General features: G+C 36.0%; 1 protein-coding gene across 3 annotated transcripts; it reads left to right on the top strand.

Annotated features, from left to right (window-relative positions):
* The first annotated feature begins 1,073 nt into the window (after window positions 1-1,073).
* LOC129887079 (uncharacterized) lies at window positions 1,074-19,765 on the top strand. Of its 3 annotated transcripts, XR_008766286.1 has the most exons (21): window positions 1,075-1,352; window positions 1,531-1,835; window positions 1,937-2,057; window positions 2,245-2,327; window positions 4,671-4,888; window positions 4,986-5,091; window positions 5,968-6,050; window positions 6,243-6,455; window positions 6,986-7,342; window positions 7,651-7,822; window positions 8,554-8,745; window positions 10,959-11,168; window positions 11,260-11,352; window positions 11,561-11,775; window positions 12,406-12,936; window positions 13,022-13,102; window positions 13,221-13,306; window positions 16,485-17,225; window positions 19,084-19,237; window positions 19,368-19,636; window positions 19,698-19,765. XR_008766286.1 is itself a non-coding variant. In XM_055962034.1 (20 exons), the coding sequence occupies exons 1-20, from the start codon at window positions 1,238-1,240 to the stop codon at window positions 19,450-19,452; spliced, it is 4,161 nt and encodes a 1,386-aa protein (XP_055818009.1). In that variant the 5' UTR covers window positions 1,075-1,237; the 3' UTR covers window positions 19,453-19,765. The 3 variants fall into 3 exon arrangements, 2 of the variants coding, with proteins under 2 accessions (XP_055818010.1, XP_055818009.1); XM_055962034.1 differs by having other exon boundaries at window positions 19,368-19,765; XM_055962035.1 differs by lacking the exon at window positions 5,968-6,050 and having other exon boundaries at window positions 1,074-1,352; window positions 4,981-5,091; window positions 19,368-19,765.
* The last annotated feature ends 383 nt before the right edge of the window (window positions 19,766-20,148 follow it).

Here is a 20,148-nt window from a genome sequence, read left to right as displayed (position 1 = left end):
AGGACTTACAGATTAAGGCTTCACAAGAGTTGTTGAGTTATGACTACTTTCGACACTATTCATAGTATTTCTTTGGTACTTTTTACCCATTTTGATAGATGGACTGACCTGTTAATTTATATTAAAGTATAAAACGGTAAGAATTTCGCATTCTCTTATTCCGTGCATGCAACAACAACATAATCACAAATGTCTCTCTGACTTCTCACAAGACTAAAGCTTTTTGGGTATGTGATCAATAGTTTTACCTACTTCAAACAATTGCTGAGCCGAGCAAGCCATCCAAGCTTGATAATCCTAGTCCAAGACACTTATCGATTACCCAAACGGCAAATACTACATCAAGTTGAATGATGTGTACAATAAAGTATTTAAAATGAGAAAAAAAAAATCGATGCTATGGCAGGAGGGTTGTAAACCGTCTAATGGAAAGTAGGAAGTACACTATTTGAAAGTGTATAAAGTTGCTTATCAGATTGTATGATGTAGAAACATGATCTATCGACTATAAAACAAACATGGCTAATTACACGCTTCATTAAACCAGAAATTATCAACTAATAGCACAATTTAAGAACCTATTTCATACATACGTCGACTCAAATATTTTTTTGGGAGAAAAAACTGATAATCAAACTTTGAAGTGCTTTTGATTATTGAATCATACCGAAGAAGAAGCAAGATCCGATTGTTGATTAACATTCTCAGCACATTCGAGATGCAAGTGCTAAATTGTTGGTGCCAAAGCCAATTTGATTTTAAGTTGAACAATTGCAGAGGAAAAAACAATTCGGAGAAAAAGGAAATCTACCTTGGGCGATTGAGAAATTGAAGAGCAAGAAGCGACGCGACATGTTGTTACGGAAGATAATGAGGTGGTAAAATCGGTGTCTATTAGTATTATTCTGATTGAGAACAGGAAGTTTTTTTTTTCCTAAGAGACACTTTAGTTTTTAAGAAAATATTTTCAAAATTTGTGATAAAAGGTAAATAGCAGCCCTGATATCTAAGGCTGTCACATTAGCGATTCTAGCATTCTCTTATATATATATATATAAGATCATATGTAGTTATTTTTTTCTATTGGTCATAACCTAAATAGAACTCCCCAAAGCGGCTATATGTGCCACTTTTCAAAAAACAACACTACCCCATGACCATTACCATTCCAATACTGCCGCAAAGGGAACATCTCCAGTGCATTACCGGCTGCTAATAGTGAGACGGAGCAGCGACCATGGCGGAGCAAAGCCGTTGTTGCCTCCAGAGAGGGCAGTACCTTGGCGAAATATCTGCCCTCTGCTTTCTACACCTTCCTCCGGACTTCTCTTCACTTCCTTTTCTTCTAGCTGGTTCCTTCTCTTTCCTTTATTACTTTCTTCTAAAAATTAAAGTCATGTTCAGTTTGTCCACATATGTAATGTTATCAGAAATTTATCTGATTGCTATTGCAAAATGCAGCACTTTGTTATTCTTTGATACTATCTTTCAACTGAATTGGTTGTAATCATACAATTAATGTCTCAACAGGAACTGGTTCACAAATTCTCGTCTATGATTTGACGATTGGGAAATTGATAAGATCATTTGATGTCTTCGACGGAATTCGTGTGCATGGAGTTTCTTTGCAGGCATTTAATGAAGACTTATCGGATTCACATGTTACTTTTAAGATTGCAGTCTATGGTGAGAGGAGAGTTAAACTTTTCAGCTTGCAAATTATAAGGGTTTCTAACTCTCAAATTGAGCAACAAGCATGTTTCGATTTAACTTTAAGTCTCGTCCTCCTGCTACCTAAGTTTACGCATTGGGTTTTGGATGTTAGCTTTTTGAAGGTAAACTTTTTCCTTAATTATGAAATAGGTGCCCCCTGTGACGTCTCCGATAAATTTTTGTGGGATTTATACTTATTATGATACTTAACATGTTGTGGTAGTGGGATGGCGCTACTTCTTCAAACAATGGTAGTGATTGTCTTGCTATAGGATGCAGTGACAATTCTGTACATATCTGGGATATGTTGAGGTGTTCTCTGCTTTCCACAGTAAGATGCTCAGGTTTGTTTGTCGATTCATCTTTCCAGTTTCATTTTTTGTTTATTTTTTGAACGCTAAATGGTTGTTACAGATAAAACAATGTATACCAGAGATAGTGCTAGCTGTTCTATTGTTAATTAGGAGACTTAATTCAACCATAGATGCCAGGGTTCATGCTTTTAACTTTTCCACTTCATCTCATTTTTAGAAAGGTGTTTGTTGTACTCCATGAGGATTTGGGGCAATGATGTTGGATCTCTCTACGTGGCATCTGGTACAATCTTTAATGAGGTACCAGTATTTGATTATACCTTTTCCCCACTCTCTATCTTATTATTCTTATCATATTGCCTTGTTCCAGTTTTTGTCCAAACTAAGGAGTGTCTTGATAACATTGCATATACGTTCATTCGTGTGAAAGAATTTTTTCATCACCTTCTGATGATTATTAACCCTAATTTTATCTATAAATAAATTAAATAATCAATCAATATAGTGTCGAATGCTAAAGTAGTTGGGATGGGAAGATGAATTATTTGTCCATTCTGTTCCATTTAGGCCTAATTTGTTCCAATTTCAAATTATATGTCTTTAAAGGCAGGTAAGGGTTTCTCTAAAACTAGACTTTCTTTAAAACAAACTTATTCCCACACAAACATACAAGAATAAAAGAACTCTCAACAAATACCTGACATATTGTTAGCGTAACAACTACAACAAATTCTTATTCTGAACTAGTTGGCGTCATTTGTATAGATCCTTTACTTCTATTGTATAGATTATAGGTCCTTTGAGGTAATTCCCCCCTAAGTGATCTGAGGTTTACCTACCTGCACCTAATATAGCCTTCTGCAAACCTGGTGACTGATTGAATCTCAGTAGAGACAAATAACTCCTTGATTTTTTTCAATTTGCCTAGCCTTGTTGGACAAGGTTTCTCGATATCCATGTTGGTGGGAGGTTGCAAGCTCTTGGTGGAACAGTCAAGGTGCATGCAAGCTTGCCCGAATACTGCCGTTATTAAAAAAAATAGAAAAGGTGATTTGAGGTTTATCTCATCTCCTTTTGTCACTCATCTGACAATTGCACGACAGACCAATGCATATGAAGGCCCTACGTGGGATATGCCTAAATAATTTCAGGCCACCACCTCTCATTTAATCCTTATATGTGCTATTGCACCCCCTTCTGTTTTTATCACCTACAATAATCTTAATATCATACTTATGGGTCGGTTGGTGCATATGGAAGTTTGCGTAGAAATGACCATAGTGCTATTTGCACCCTCAATTTATTGTGATCATTTGCTAATCTTGTCCAATCTTGTATGACCATGCTTCCATCTTTACATTTTTAATTCTATGACATTCATCTCGTTGATATATTGAGGCTTACCAATCAAACATTCTATCTTATATAACATGGTTGATCTCACTTCTATACTTTGAAAATGCGTTACTTTCTTAGGTATCATTTTATGCCATATCACTGCCATAACCCTTCTCTATTTCAACAATTTTGTCCTAATTCTATTTATCACATTTTCATATATCATGCCATCCTCCTAGAAGAATAAGCCTAGATATTTGAATTGTATGCATTTAGGCACCACAGTTCTGTCTTATTTCATTTGTCTTGTCTCCACTTGTCACTTCACTTGAATGTATATTTTGTGTCTACATGTTTTTATCCTAAAATCTTTACTTAGTACATTTCCACGTTTCCAATTTTTTGACTTACTCCCTCACTCATAAGACACATGGTTAAAATTGTTCTTCTCTCAGAAAAGCTGAACACACTATTTAGATTTTTTTATTTTTTATGATCAAGATTCCATCTGGCACTAACCTTTAGGACCAACTGCAACCTTCGAGGCTCAGGTATAATGGGTCGTCCCTCTACTCTTCTCCATTTAAATATAAGGCTTAGTTTGCATGGTGTAGGGCTCGAGCCTACGGCTTAAGTCACAAGTCCCTTAACCTTTGGCACTTGAACTAAGCCGTGGCGGCCTCTCTTTAGAAGTTTCTGTTGCACTTCTTAGACTGTTTTCCTGAAAAACTTTCCTTTTGGATATTTTTGCATACTATAAACAGATTTTATGGTTTCTTTCTACAGTTTTGGCTGAACTTGGTTTAATAACTGAAGGCTCTATTTTAACTTCTGGTTTCTGTGAACGAATAATCATTGAGTCTTCCTCTTTCTGGACAACACATACAAATAGACCATATGTTGTATGTGTCTCTCTTTTGACTACAGTTTCTATGAGAACATTCTTTTTTTGGTAAGTGTGGTGTCCGGGCCAACTTTCGCGCAACCTGACTAATTCAACGGGATACCTGCCACCTTCACCAACAATAGGTACCAGGTAACTCTATCAGCCAAGGCTTAGGAAGATGGGAAGAGATCACCTAGTGTGTTTTGTCTCTACTTGAATTTAAACCTGAGACCTCATAGTTCTCAACCCACGTCATTGACCACTAGGCCACACCCTTGGGTACTCTATCAGGACAACATTTTCACCTAATCGTTTTGTAAAATTGCTCTGTTCAATGTGGTAATGCCTTTTTTTGTGCTCATTGATATCTGCATATGTCTTCCAACAGACGCTTATTTTTCTTGATCTGGGTTTGGCAGGTTCTTGTTTGGAAAGTGGGCCGTAAAGCTGGTCCTGATGTTATTGGAAATCCTACCAAAGACCCTTTGAATTTGACCAGTTACAAGGATCTCCATCTTCCTTATCAGCAATATGAAGCCATAAATATATGTAAATTAACTGGACATGAAGGTTCAATTTTCCGCCTTGCATGGTCAGCTGATGGACTTAAACTAGTATCTGTATCTGATGATCGCAGGTTCATATTTTTGTTATTGACATCTATGTATATATTGAGCCATAGAACCATTTAGTCAGCAATTTAGGTGGTTTATTCTTCTTTTTTGTTAGTGCAGTGCTCGTATCTGGACACTTGGTGCTGATGGTCCCAACCACATCGTTGACGACTCAGTCTTATTTGGTCACAGTGCTAGGATTTGGGACTGCTGTATATTTGACTCTGTAAGTTCATGTTCATTAATGTACTTTGTAATTCACTTACACAGCGCAGGGGAATATGCTTTTGAGCATGCTAAAGTACTGCAGCTGCAGATGTTAAAAGTAACTTTGTAACCTTATAACAAAAGCTGTATAAATTGCCTAAAGCATTGTTATGGCTGGGGTTGACTGGAGAATGTAGCTAGTCAGCTCAAAAACTTGTCCGGTGTCCCTGTTCCTTTAGAACTGATGGATTTTTCTTTTCAAAATGGGGAATTTATGATGTGGATAGATGGATAAGCTTGTAAAAAGAGAAGAGGAGAAGATTGGTCGTGTTTTAGTTAAACTTCTTCTCCACAATGAAATCACATTTTATGTAGCTTGACAAGTCCACAATGCCGTGATTGTTTAGAGCTGCTGCATTTTCCGATCTCATAAGAATATCCGTATGAATATGGATACTTCTATATTTCCAATATTTGACTTTATTTTAGTACTTGGGGAACAATCTAACAAGCATGAAATAAACCAAAAGCCTACCTGTAATCACATGTAGAGCTCTGTCATTGCAAGCCAAAATCTTATATTTTCATATCGATAATGAAGACAATGTAAATCATAAGGTATTTTAGGAAGTCGAGAGCCCAATCACTGATTGCTTTTTATTTTATTTATTTATTTTTAATGCTAGAAGTAGTTTTCCTTTCTCAGATAGTTCTGGGCTCTTCATGAGGGGGATCTTTTATGTGTTGATGATTCTATGTAGTAACTTTTTTTGTAGAACTGTAACTTGTGTTAGTTCATTAAAAAATTGTGCATTCCTTTCCTTCAAATGCGGGACATGCGAGGATTGCTTCTAAGTATTTGACTTTGTCTGTCTATATGTGGGACTCTGCTTAGTTAATCATAACTGCTGGCGAGGATTGCACATGTCGTGTGTGGGGAATGGATGGCACACTACTTGCAAGAATCAAAGAGCATGTGTAAGTGAAAGGAAAGGTTCAAAATGGAAGTGACTTTTTAATTATATTATAGTACCAATTAAATCATTATTTCTCATTTCTTATTTCATTTAAGTGACTTTATATCTATTGTGTTTATGATTTTCTTGCACTCTACCGCTTATATACACTTGGTTTATGATAAAATTACTATATAACATTTTATTGGTACAGTGGGAGAGGGATCTGGCGCTGTCTCTATGATCCTGATGCGGCACTCCTTGTGACTGCGGGGTTTGATTCTTCAATAAAAGTACACCGGCTGCAAGCATCGTTTTCTAATGGATCAGTAGGAGGTATTGTGGAAGTACAAGACTCAACTGTCCAAAAGGAGGAATTTGCTCTTTATATTCCAAATTTTAGAGAGCATGTTGGCCTCATGAACAGGTATAGCTAATATTGCAATTTCTCTGTGATGATTTTCAAAGTTCATTTTGTCTTCCTGTATTTATAGCAACTAGCCACTGAATTCATTTTGTTTATCCCTAGAGTTGTGTACCTTGTGTGGGAGGGGGAAAAGTTAAGGATTATGTTAAATTAGTAAACTTTGCGTTTGGAAGGTTCAAATCCCATTAGAGACAAAAAAAGTTAGGCGATTTCTTCCAATCTGCTTAAAACTTGGTGGGCAGGGTATCTGATTCTTGTCCTGGTGGAAGGATGCAAGTATCCAGAGAAATAGTCGAGGTGAGTGCAAGTTAATCGGAAACCACTGTTATAAAAAAAAAAGCTTCCAGCCTGATGTATTATATTTTTTTCAGGGGTACTTGTCAAAAAGCAAGTTGTATTTTGCAATTTTCAGGAAAATTCTCTTATATTGCTCATGCAAGGCATCTTATCTTAGTTCTGGACAACTTACTTGTTCACACTCATGCACGTGGTGCTTATTGACTGATTTGGCTTTGTCAAATTTCATGCAGCAAAAGTGAATATGTAAGATGCTTGCATTTTTCTCGGGAGGATTCTCTTTATGTTGCCACAAACAATGGATATCTGTACCATGCAAAACTATATGACGCCAAGGATGTGAAATGGACTAAACTTCTTCATATTGGGGAGGAAGGACCAATAGTTTGCATGGATTTGTTGTCATGCTATTCTAATGTTACTAAAGATGTCGAAACTTGGGTAGCTGTTGGCAATGGTAAAGGCACTATGATGATTGCCAATGTTGTTGGTGATGTCTTGAATCCTAGAGTTGAACTCACTTCTACATGGTCAGCTGAACCAGAGAGGCAACTACTTGGAACTTTTTGGTGCAAATCTTTGGGACCAATGTAAGTTATGATGATGCCAGAAGTCATAATGATACGAGGAACGTTCGTGACATTTAAATAGAAGATTGATGAACATTTTATAAGTCTGTGTTGTCTACTTCATGTTGACTTTTGGCATATAAGATCGTTCCTTTAAGTACCATTAGTATGGTATTGGCATGTACTTACAGACACCCACCCACCCACCCACCTACAAACACATATTTTTGATAGAATCTGCATCTATTGGTTGAAAAAATCAGGAATAATTTATCATTTGCGCATCTGATCTGGTGAATGCCCTATATTCTGATGATCTTATCCTGTAGGTTCCTCTTCACTTCTGATCCTAGAGGCACATTGAAATTATGGAGGCTGTTCAACCCTTTGCCCTCTGTTTCTCACGATGTCATGAGAAGGTGTTGTGTATCTTTAATAGCAGAATTCCTCTCATGCTTTGGGATGCGAATAATGTGCTTGGATGCATCAATAGAGAATGAGGTCAATACCCTTTATAGTTTATGTATTATGAAATTTAGCGATTTGTTCCTTCTCCCTTTCTCTCTCTATGGCTTCTAACTTGTTTTCTCTCTCTATGGCTTCTAACATTTTTTGGGTATTACTCCCTCTTTCGCGAATGCGTATCTTACTTCCGTTTTGGATTTTTCCAAAATATTGTTCATTTTCCTTAAATGAAATATGAAAAGCTTTATTGCATTTTAATATCACCAGAAGTTTTACATGACTTCTTCTATTCTTAATACAAAATTATCCTTTATTCTATATTCTATGACACGAAGGTCAATGTTTGACCCACAGGTTTCTCAATAAATATTAAACAAATCATATTATCAACTCTTATCTTAATATTCGTGCCAAGTCAAAAAAAAGACTATGGCTTCTTTGCTGCATTGAGCGTGTCTTCTACAATAAATTTGTATCCATAAAGTAGTATATGTATTACACTGAACAAATTATATTGTTCCAAATAATTCTTGAATCACTCTGCTATGTGATTCTTAAGATGAAGTTGCTCCATACATATTGAGAGTCCCATGTGTTCCCATATGTTCCTACAAGAGGGAGTTGCTTCTAATATGTCACATCTCCTTTTCTAGCTTTGCAAGACAATAATATATCTCGACTTTGTCTGTTTCAAGTTTGTACAATCCATCACTATGAAATATTTATTACTTAAGTTATAAAATTCTTAATCTATTTCCTTTTTGTAGGTTCTAGTGTGCGGTGACATTCGTGGTAATCTTTTGTTATTTCCATTGCAAAGAGACATTCTATTTAGCATGTCTGCAGCTTCGGAAATAAATATAACTCCCCTCAACAACTTCAGAGGAGCTCATGGAATATCAACTGTGTGTAGCATCTCCATTGCTAGTTTTAGTCCTACACAACTTGAAATTCATTCGGTAAGACCTTAGAGGATGCTTATTCAGTTTACTAGTTCTTTTTGAAATGATTTTTCATTTCTACTAGTTATGGCATTAAGCGAATTAATGCTTGGATTTGAGGTGATCTTTTTGTTCTCTCTTTCTGTTTTGTTGAGTTAAGGATCGGTTGTATTTCATTTTCAGGCCTTTTTTGCTGTTTTATATGATAAAGCTTTCAAAAACTAAATAAGAACTTAGTTAAAGTAATGACAAAAATCTTTACTAAGTCAAAAATATGCAAATGGAGGTTGACCTTTATTTGTCCCTGTAGCGGTTAACCTCAAAAGATATCTTTCAGTCATTACTTTTAAGTGTTACACAGAGAATTCTTGCATTTATAACATTGGCCAGAAGTACTCAGTACACTTGAAAGTCTCTAACCACACATCAGAGAGTATGTTTTCCTGATTAATTCCTTACATGTTAGATCAAGAGATTAAAAAGGTAGCCTTAAGTGAGCTTCCTCCTTGTGCTTCTTCAACGACTCTTCACATTGCATTTCTATTAAAATATAAACTTCCCCTGTTCCATGCAAAGATAGATCAGAGAAAAGGTCATGATAAGAATTAGTAATACTATAAAAATGTATAAACTATTGCCCTCATGGCTTTGGTCCAGTGATAAGAGCAATGTGTGGTTCGGCGCACGTCACAAGTTCAACCCCTGACACAGACAAAAGCCTTGTATTTAAGTGGAGAAGGGCAGTGGGGCTGGGGCAGGCCCATCATGTACGGAGTTTAGAACTGTGAGCCACTGGCCTCATGGATTTTTGGTTATCAAGAAAAGAAAGAGCATAAATTGTCTTTTCAGACAGAAACTACAATACGCCTATGCACTGCATTGTTAGTTTATTGCATAAAAAGATAACAACAATAATTAATTGAAAAAGTTAATTTGATTAGTCACTTGATCTTCAAAATAGTATATAATAATTCCTGATTTAAAAGATTGATGATAATGGAATAGTCAAAGTGTGGCTAGTTATTGAAGAGAACTGCCAAAATGCCTAGGACAAATATCAGTAAGGTATCCGTAGAGTAACAAAGGCTTTAGGAAGACACCTAATAATAAACAGCATGATATTTATCAAAATTTATTGCATATCTGGAAGAAAAATATAATTTTTATTGCATCTATGTACCTTATGTTCTTTATTTTAGTTGAACGTGGAAAGCCAAAGCCAAAGCCAAAATGTAGGCAATAATAAATGATTCAAATTAACATTTAACTCTTTTTTTGTGATATTTTTATTCAAAATGCAGTTCAAAGAAGAGATACTGGCTAGAAATGAAGAGAAAATCAGAAGTTGAAAATTATTCTGTATTAGGTGTCCATATCATTAACCCAAATAAATAAAAAGAAAGAAATAGAGAGGACCTTAAAGAATAAGAAAACATAAAGGATGCTGATAGTTTCCCAAGAAATGTAAGAGTTTTCCACATCTAATAATGTTTAAAAAGGTAATTTTTCACATGTGCTGACAAATTTTGTCGAATTCAATTTTATGGAGTCAAAACATGGAGTAGAGAAGCCCAAGTTTAATTTAAAGATAATAAACAAATAAATATTAAAAATAAAATTTTTAAGTTGTACATCAGATGCGTTTTCCATCGGAATTTGTTTATGTATCCCTTAGAAACTTATTAATATAGTGGTGTGCAAAAATGATGAAAAGAACATATCAAGTTATCCCCTTTCTCCAAAAAAGGGTGGAAAAAGAAAAATAATCAAGTTATCACTTGTGTTTAATTACCTTAATCATCTTTTTGTCACTTATAAATGTTCAGAATTGCCATCATAGAAGTCTATATTAGAGCATAAAAATCTACTTCAACATAAAGTAAAGTAGAAAGTTAAGTTGAATGGGGAATGGGGATAGGGTCAAACAGAAATAAACAAATTCACTATTTGGAAAAAAGCACATGTTCTGTTTCTTGTGATATTTCTGTAATATTATAATTCAATATTTGTCCATGACTTATCTTTTGTCTACCAAAAGAGGAGGAAGAAAAAAAGAAGACTCTTTTTTCAGTTTCTATTATGTAAGAGAGCATGCATTCAAATTCTTACATACAAATATGCCATTAATATTAGGAATTTCTTGGATTCATGGCCTGAAAGTACTTGAGGCAAGAACATGTGATTGTGTGTCCAATGCAGTAGCTTTTTCTTTTGTTATCTATTTTCTTCAGACTGGAGGAGATGGGTGCATATGCTACTTTGAACATGATAGAAGTCGTCATGACTTGGAATTCGTAGGGATCAAGCAAGTGAAAGAGCTAAGTACAATACGATCAGCCTTCACTAATGCTGACCAACAAGATGATTTACCTAGCGGGAGCTGTGCGATAGGATTTTCTTCATCAGATTTTATCATATGGAATTTAATATCTGAGACAAAGGTGTTGTCTCTCTTGCCTACTTGGTCAATATCTTACTCCTTCTTTTCTCCTTCTCTTCCACATTGTAATGATCTTGCTTATGCTGGAATAGGTTTTGCAAGTAACTTGTGGTGGATGGAGGCGCCCTCATTCTTATTTTCTTGGTGATGTACCAGAAATGAAAAATTGCCTTGCATATGTCAAGGTATAATCTTTTCCAAATCTATCAGCTTCCTGTTCCACAGTGAATTAAAGTATAGGAAGTGATCATACTGGCAAAAGCAGGTTTAGTCCAGAAGGCTTAGGAAGTAGAAATGCGTGACTTGTATAAGTAGTTATTAGCTGTCCTTGAAATAATAACTCTTCTAATCACTGGATTAATATCCTGACCACTCTATAGCTCTTTCTTTCAGGATGGAATCATTTATGTTCATAGACACTGGGTGACCACTAATGAGAGGGTGATGTATCCCAAAAAAATTCATCTGCAATTCCATGGCAGGGAGATACATACCTTATGTTTTATCTCTCGAGATTCATCGTGCAGTCCAAATGAAAAACAGGATACTTCTTCTGAGATGATTTGGGTTGCAACAGGTTGTGAAGATGGGACTGTGAGATTGACAAGGTATGATGTAGGGGTGGCAAAATCAAACCCAACCCGCCCAACCCGTTTAAGTTTGGGTTGGTTATTGACCCGCCCATTCATTAGCTCAACCCATTAAAAATTGGGATGATATGTAACCCGAATTGGCTCATGAGAAATCTTGTTAAAATATTTTTAAAAAACTTTTTTTTTCAATTTGATATGTTATATATATCCATAATAAAGAAAAATAATAATTTTATTAGGTACTAAAATAGTTTAAAAGAACAAATAAAACAATTAAGCTTAGTAAAAATTGGGTCGGGTTGGATTGGGTCTTGACCCGTTATATAACCCATTACCTAGCCCATTTTGACCCAAACAAATTTGGGTTGGGTTGGGTTGGGTCTTGACCCCAGTGTTGTCTTAACCCATTATGACCCGCCCAAACTTGACCTAACCCGCCCAATTGCCACCCCTAGTATGATGCCATTTCTGATTTTGATACATCTATTTAATCCTGGGTAACAATTTTTTTTTTTTTTTAATTTTGTTTAAACCATTTCCCTACCTAATTGGGCTTCCTTGTATTGATCTTGATATCTGCATATTTCTTTGCTTTTGACTTTTAGAAGTTCTATGGCAAATTAGTTATTTTTGCTGATGTCACAGGTATGCTTCAGAAACTGAAAATTGGTCAACTTCCAAGCTGCTTGGTGAACATGTTGGTGGATCAGCTGTGAGATCTATATTCTTTGTCTCAAAGCTACATAGAATGGTGCTGGATGCAAATGACATGCCTGAGAGCGTTAACAGTGAAAAATGGTTCTTAGAGGACCCAGAGGATTGTTCTTTACTAATATCAGTAGGTGCAAAAAGGGTAGTAACTGCTTGGAAACAAAAAAGTAAGATGAGAATAAGGGAAGGAACCCTTGACACAGAGTGCAATATTAAAAATGATTTACATTTTCATGGTTTATTATCATCTGCATCTTTCCAGTGGATTTCTACTGATATGCCAACCAGAGAAAGAAATCATGGAAAACAACAAATCAAAAAAGTTAGTGGAACAGTCGAAAATGGCGGATCATTTTCCTCAGAAGACAAGAGAAGCTATTCAGAAACATGCGTTCCAGATATATTTGAAAATGATTGGAGATATCTCGCAGTTACTGCTTTTCTTGTTCAGGTTGCAGGCACCAGGTCAGTAAATCAACAGTGATCACTATCATTTTCTGTAAAATTAGGTGAATATGATCATATTGCCTCCTGTTTATTTCATCTGCAGGTGTTCAGTCTGTTTCGTAGTTGTTGCATGTTCAGACGCCACAGTTACACTACGAGCTCTTTTATTACCCTATCGACTTTGGTATTTACGTCCATTATCTCATCACGTCCTAATAACAATGCCTTGTTCCCGTTATGCAGAGAACATGCTTGTTCTCTTGTTTCTGACCTGGTTGCTTGTTTTCCAATAACTATTTCAGGTTTGATGTTGCTTTGTTGACTCCTTTGTCATCTCCAGTGCTTGCTTTGCGACATATCGTTGTTCCTACATGTCCCCCTGTTCAAGGTTGTTTTATTACTTAGTTTTAGTTGATTAACAACTCTTTTTAAACTCTGTTTCGGTATGATCATTGATTGATCTATAGGTTAAGATTGCTTTTTGAGCATAGTAATGTTCCCTAAGGCATTTCAACAAAGATCCAGTAGTCACATTCAAATTCTCCATTAATTAATTCAAACCAGGAATTTAAATAAAAATCTTAAAGCTGCTTATATAATCAAAGCTAGGCGCGAGCATAATGGCATCACCAGCCTTCTTAATCTTCTTCTCAGTGTCTTTCTTTGTATGAAGTGGTATTAATAGAGGCATCAAGAAGATGCAAAAATTACAAGATGTGGCATTGTAGCTTACAAAAGATCACTGGCGTTCAGCCACTTGACTGGTTGGAGAGGGGCGTCGAACTGACTGTACAAACTATCTAAGCCAGAACTAGTGAGCTAATAAAGTCCTGAAATTGCTCTGCATTAGAAGCAGGGTACAGATTGGACCAACTAAAAGATTGGCAAAATACCTTGCCTTCAGAATACCCAAAGAAGTTGGCTCCCCATCAAAACATCTTCTATTCCTTTCTAACCAGATACACCAAAATATACAATCAGGGATCATGATCCAGATCTTCTTGATGACTTTGTCTACTCTCCAGTCTCCATAGGCTCCAACTCTCATAAGCTTCCTTAACTGAGAGGGGTGTGGTCCATTAAAAGCCAAATAGACAAAAAAACATGTTTTAAATTTTAGATGAGCTTGGCTTCACCACCACAGGCTGGGAGAGCAAACACCTTTCCGCAAGATCTATTGAAGTAACTGAATTGGCTAATACTGATTAAGTAAGCACTGTCCTCACTGCCAGCAGCCTTTTCCTTCACCTTTTAATATATGAGAGATCAGAGTTGTCTATATTCTTGTTTTGGAGCTTGTGGAAGAAGTGTATACGTACCTTTCTGAAGTAACCCGAATGCTACTCGTCAAAGGGGATGCTTTTGTGGTCTCCCTCCCTTTAATTCTATGTGAAGGTGACATTACCATTCTCAAAAAAAATAAAAAATTATGTGAAGGTGTTTGACTAAGCACGAAGTTCAAGAAAGAAAGGTCTTAAGCATGTTGAGACATTTTTTTGGTGATAAAATCATGTCATTAAGTGTAAAACGGGAACTCTAAAGTTAAATTGTTGCGAGATATAGGAAATTGTAATTTTTGAACAGACTAGAAGGGCTTGTCACATAAAATGGCACAGGGGGAGTAACAGATAAGATGGGCTTTGGTATTATTGATGTAGCTACTTTTCATATCATGCTTCACAAATTATTCATACCTATATTTTTTTTGTTTATTTTTGTCTTTGTGATGTTTCATTTTGGTTTATTCTTCAAACCTTCAGCTCATAGATCAGCGCTCTTTTCCTCTATATTTGATCTTTGACACATCACACATTGAAGATCTGAGGGAGGTGATGAAGCAGCTTATATGTAGTACCAGAGAGAAGGGGGAAGGGGGGACGGAGTCTTTATCTGGTGTAAAAGAGAGAATAGCTACTACTTTATGAGTGGGGTCCATCATATGCATTTGGTCATGGTAGACAAGATAATAGAGCTAAAAAAAAGATTGGAGAAATAAGGTGTATATCACATAATTAGTGTAGATGGGAGTAAAGACATGTATGGACGTGGATCCACATGTGAGCTCTAAGCACATGCCAGGGGTACCAAGTAAGAAAGACATCCTCTGTACGAAATGGCTATATAGAAGACATGCTTAGGTCTTATGGCCTTTTTCTGCTTGAGCACTAGATAGAGTGATGAGCTTTTCTACCTTTTCATAAAATAAAAGAAAGAGAGAGAGATGCGAGCAGACGACCTAGCAGGTAGGGTCACATAGGTTAAAGGCACCAGAAAAAGCAATTTTAGCCTCCTTTAGAGCGATCATGACCACAGCTTCTGCAGAAACATGGAAACATATTACACTTGTGCATTTAATATCTATACAGGGTATATTCTCAATATGTTCTGCCAAAAGGAGAGGGTGATGGGGAAATTTCTGATCTAGAAGTAGTATTTGAAAAATAAAGAACAGCATGGTGCTGTGTGATTTATGTCTATGACTAAAATATGCAATTCAATGTATTCAAAACAAAGATATTTTCCTGAAATACTAACGTGAACAAACTTATGAAAAAAAATGTGCTAGGAATTACACTTGCAATATTAAATTAAACATTCTGGCAAAGCAAAAAAGCTGAATTGTTTTTTGTCTTTCCTATTCTGGTGTAGATAACTATATAACTGATGTAGATCAATGGTAGATTTTTTTGACTCCTTGTACGAAACAATGCTCCCTGTAATTGTAAGTGTTTTGGTTTCTGATTGTCAGTACCAATTTAGTGTGGAATACACTGTTACCTTTATTAAAAACACGAAGAAAAGCAAAAACGATCTTTCAATACAGAGTCTTCTCAAAGGAATTGAATTTACAAAGAAGCAACATGAGGAAATTTTGCAAGAGATCGGTAAGTTTATATGTCGATTTTGTGTTCTTTATACATAGTGATATTGACACTTCAAAGTTGTCAGCCTTCTGGGATTTTGAAATGCGTCTACTGGTATTTTCGGAATAACTGCAACTAATTTTACCTTTGTGTTGTCAAAAGGAACTGTTGGATTGATTCTTCTTTCTTTATAGGAACTAATTACTTATTCTTTATGGGTGACAAAACAAGCCTCTAGTTAGTTTTCTCAGGTTGTGGTCTTTATGTTGCTACTTCCTTTGTCCCAATTAAAGTGTCTTACTTTCCTTTTTGGTATGTCCCAAAAAGGGTACCTCTTTCTGTATTTTGTTAATTTTTCAATTCCGACATTCTTAATGGCAAGTTTAAGACCACAGGATTTAGAGCACTACACACATCCTTAATTTAAGACCATAAGATTCAAAAGTCTCCCTTTATTTCTTAAACTCCGTACCCAGTCAAGCCGAGACATTTAAATTGGGACTGAGGGAGTATTACTTAAGGAGTTACAGGTGTTTACTGGTAGTACTTGAGGAGTTACAGATGTTTACTTGCATTAATATTCTTGTAGAGAACGCATACAGTTTTTGTTCCTTTTTGTGTGATTAGAGGTTGGTGATAATTCCTCTGTTTCATATAGCTTTCTTTCATGCCTTTAATCTGATTGTTATCTTGATTTTGCAGGCAATATTCAATTTGGAAGTCGGTATATTATTATTAGCGGATCTACTGATGGAAGTATTACCTTTTGGGATCTTACCGATCATGTTGAAAATTTTATGCGGCAATTATCAGCACTTCAAATCGGAAAAGTTCTAGACAGTCAGAAAAGGCCACGTACGGGTAGAGGAAGCCAAGGTGGACGACAGTGGAGATTGTTGGCCAGTAAAGTTTCTAATAAAACAACAAGTGATGAACAATTGTCGGAATTTCCTGTTTCAAAGGGAAAGCCGGATAATGGTTGTTGTGCAACAACTGTCGCAGGAACCGACAAAAATGTGCAACATCATGCTTTGCAAGGGATTTCCCATTCGGTAGAAAACACACATGTATTTTCTCCAGACACCTCCACTAGCATTAAGGAAGTATTACAGAAAGCATGTCCCTTGCATGTCTTCAAAGATGTTCACCAATCAGGGGTTAACTGTCTTCATGTTTCAGACATAGATGGTCCTGAAGCTTCTGATCATAGGTTTAAATTTTATGTTCTGAGTGGGGGTGATGACCAGTCACTTAACTGTCTTAGATTAGATTTCTCTCTGACATCAATGAGGCATAGTTCTGAAAAGTCAACTTTGGAGCAAAATAGCACCAGCACATCACAGAATGTAGGTGGTGATGTTCATAATTATCAAGTGGGAAATCATGATATTAAATTTAAGTTGCATGATAAAATCGCTTCAGCTCACAGCTCTGCAGTCAAAGGTATAGGTTCTGATTTATTTTTTCTTTAAAGTGTGCATACTGTCTTTCATCTTCTTTTTGTTTTGGGTCGTGAATTTTCATTGTGTCATTTATCTGCAACAGAAAGTGCTATCTGTTTACCTTTCATGGTAGATACTCAAGGTGCTATGGTCCAGAAACATATAAATAACTATAGAAGAGGAATGCGTGAACCCAAATTTGGCCTTCACCCTGACAGTTCGCTAAACGAATCATCTCCTTAATTCTTGCTTCAATGTTTGGGTGTCCAACTTGTACACCCGAGTTATCATATCTTTACAAAGTAGAGTCTGCACCCTGTGTGTCAAATCTGATCTTCTGTGTAGCTCAGTTTTTTCTCATTTCACATCCTGTTTCCTTTGATGTCAAGTTTCTACCAGCCTTTTCCTTTTAATTGATTCCTGTGTAATGTTGTTTTAAAACCATTCAAATGTGATCCTCAATTTGGCTTCATTCACCTATTTTGAATTAGTCAATGTTGTAGGATTTTATTGAATATTTTTGAAAAGATTTTTTAGTTTTCTAAGCTCATTTGGCTCTATAATGCCATTATAAATCTATATTTATGCTTATACCTATTTATATGAGTACTCACAAAAATATGTCAATATTTTCCTTACCAAAATGAGTACTCTTATAAAGCTTTATTTTCTGGGTTCTCCAAACTTCTGTATTTCATTTTTACCAACATCAATTATGTGGAACAAGAAAGCAGAGATAATGATTTGGAAAAGAGATGTAATTGGGGAAAATACTTGAAGCTCTATCTGGCCTTATCCAAACTCATGTACATTTTTACTCGCTGCTTCCATTAGGATCATTTTCCGTATCCATCCAAATGTTCGAGCTACTTTTTTTTTAATCAACCTCATTTTTGAACCATTGTAATGCACAACTTATTCTTTCCGACCCATCAAAGGCCTACTTGTTTTTAGCTATCTGAATTTCCACCAGCAGTTTTCCCTCTCTTAGAAACCCCATCCATTAAAGTTTTAAACTCAGGGTAAAGAGATCCTGCTCAAAAAAAAAAAGAGAGAGTAAAGAGGTTGTTCTAACTTGTACCTAGTCTCCTGATACCATGGCTAAAGATGTGATTGGTGGCTAGTAATGAGGACTTTGCACTCTGTTTTCGAGCTGGGTGTACATGATTTAACTTGAGATTGCAGACAGCTTAAACTTATGAAGTTGGTTCTAGGCCTTATTTCTGGACATGGAAGATGGTTAATGGAAGCTCTGAATTTACAGTAGTTACATGAATGATGATAGAAATAGCTGCCAAGACGGGGTGAAGGTATTTCAGTGAGTTCATCCTGTACTAGATCTAGCCTATACCAAAAAGGGGTACTGTTTGACAAGCAAAAAAGGGCACCCTTGACTATGAAGGCTAACCCTAGTTTATGCACTGAGAACGACCAATTGCAGGAAAATTTGTCATGCAAAAACGGCCCTTACCTTTTCCATGCCTTACCTCATTCCTTTATAAATTCTGATGCGAATTATCCTTTTGGAGATGATGTAACAAACTACCAAAGTCTCCAAATAAAGCCAACACAAGTCTGAACTGAATTTAAAAAATGAAAATAAGTTTTATTTTCGTGGTATTTAACAGAATCATGCGTAAAATGAGAAAAGTACTTGTATTTCTAAACCCCGTCTATATGCATTACCCACACTCATAAGACACCAATTGTTACAAGGGGTTTCCCTACTACCATTTTCTCCATCTATATGTTCATTATCCATTGATAACTATCAGAATTTTTTATTTTTTGGGGGGTCAAATGACAAAGATACAATCATCATTTGCACATGGAGCTGATGTTAGTCTTGTGCTCTGCAGGTGTTTGGACAGATGGTCGTTGGGTATTTTCTACTGGTCTTGATCAGCGCATCAGGTGTTGGCATCTCGAACAGCGAGGCAAATTAACTGAGCACAAACATATGGTTGTTAGTGTACCGGAGCCTGAGGCATTGGATGCTAGGGCCTGTGGAAGGTGGGTAATCCTTTCTTTCATACTTTACTGTTGGTTTTTTTATTTAATATTCCATTCTTCACTTTGAAAACCAACCTCCACCTATCTTTCCCCTTGCTTTAAAATAAGATCGCCTTCATGTCTTATTCAGGAACCATTATCAGATTGCAGTCGCTGGGAGGGGAATGCAGATGTTTGATTTCGCTGCACCTGATGACATGAAGGGTGGAAATTAAGTTTTCTCCGTATTGTATTGCACATTATGAGGAATACAAAGTGGGCGGAGTTTCCTCCGTTTTGAGTAAGAAGTATGAATACTGTAGCATATGTTATTATACATACAAGAAATTCTTATTTCTTGTAGACTGTATCATTAATAATTGGTACTTTATTAGTCATTCAGAAGGTAAATTATATGAGGTACCAACAATTAGTTATTAGGTAGCTTTTGCAGGCCAAGAAAACACTAATGATTAGTGAGATACCTGAGAATTTGTATAATATCCTGTGGCATCTTAGAAGGTGAAACTTTTGATGTATCTTTCACCATAGCATTGTAATGGTCGTATTGCTGCTGATGTTCGTTGATTCTGTTAATTTCTTCTGCTTGTCATATAATGCTTTTCTTGTCTATGCACATCCAATTATTTTGATCTTATCATTGTAAAAATTCTCGTTCTATGGGTTTTATTTTCCATCATCGATTTGATATGCAGGATTTATCGCATAGTTTTTCAGCTGAATCTAGTACTCGTGTAATGTTGTTTATAAGTAACTCGGCACTTCTAAATTTTTATTGTTTGATTTAAGTTCGAGGAGCATATGCAGTTTAATTGAAGTGAAAACTTCCTAAAACTATTATGACGAATATGAATTTGAGAGAAGCAATTAGGCATTTTGTTTTTGCCTCTGAATTCTACTAGGATAAGGCA

This window comes from Solanum dulcamara, chromosome 4 (assembly GCF_947179165.1).
Source record: "Solanum dulcamara chromosome 4, daSolDulc1.2, whole genome shotgun sequence".
NCBI classification, from domain to species: Eukaryota; Viridiplantae; Streptophyta; class Magnoliopsida; order Solanales; family Solanaceae; genus Solanum; species Solanum dulcamara.
This window is presented reverse-complemented; position numbering and strand designations above follow the sequence as displayed.

Bases quoted from the DNA above. Each gene is read 5' to 3' on its own strand.
- LOC129887079 (XM_055962034.1), top strand. From the start codon at position 1,238: ATGGCGGAGCAAAGCCGTTGTTGCCTCCAGAGAGGGCAGTACCTTGGC. The intron at 7,343-7,650 runs GTAAGTTATGAT...CTTATCCTGTAG, and splicing joins TGCAAATCTTTGGGACCAAT to GTTCCTCTTCACTTCTGATC. The intron at 19,238-19,367 runs GTGGGTAATCCT...TGTCTTATTCAG, and splicing joins GATGCTAGGGCCTGTGGAAG to GAACCATTATCAGATTGCAG.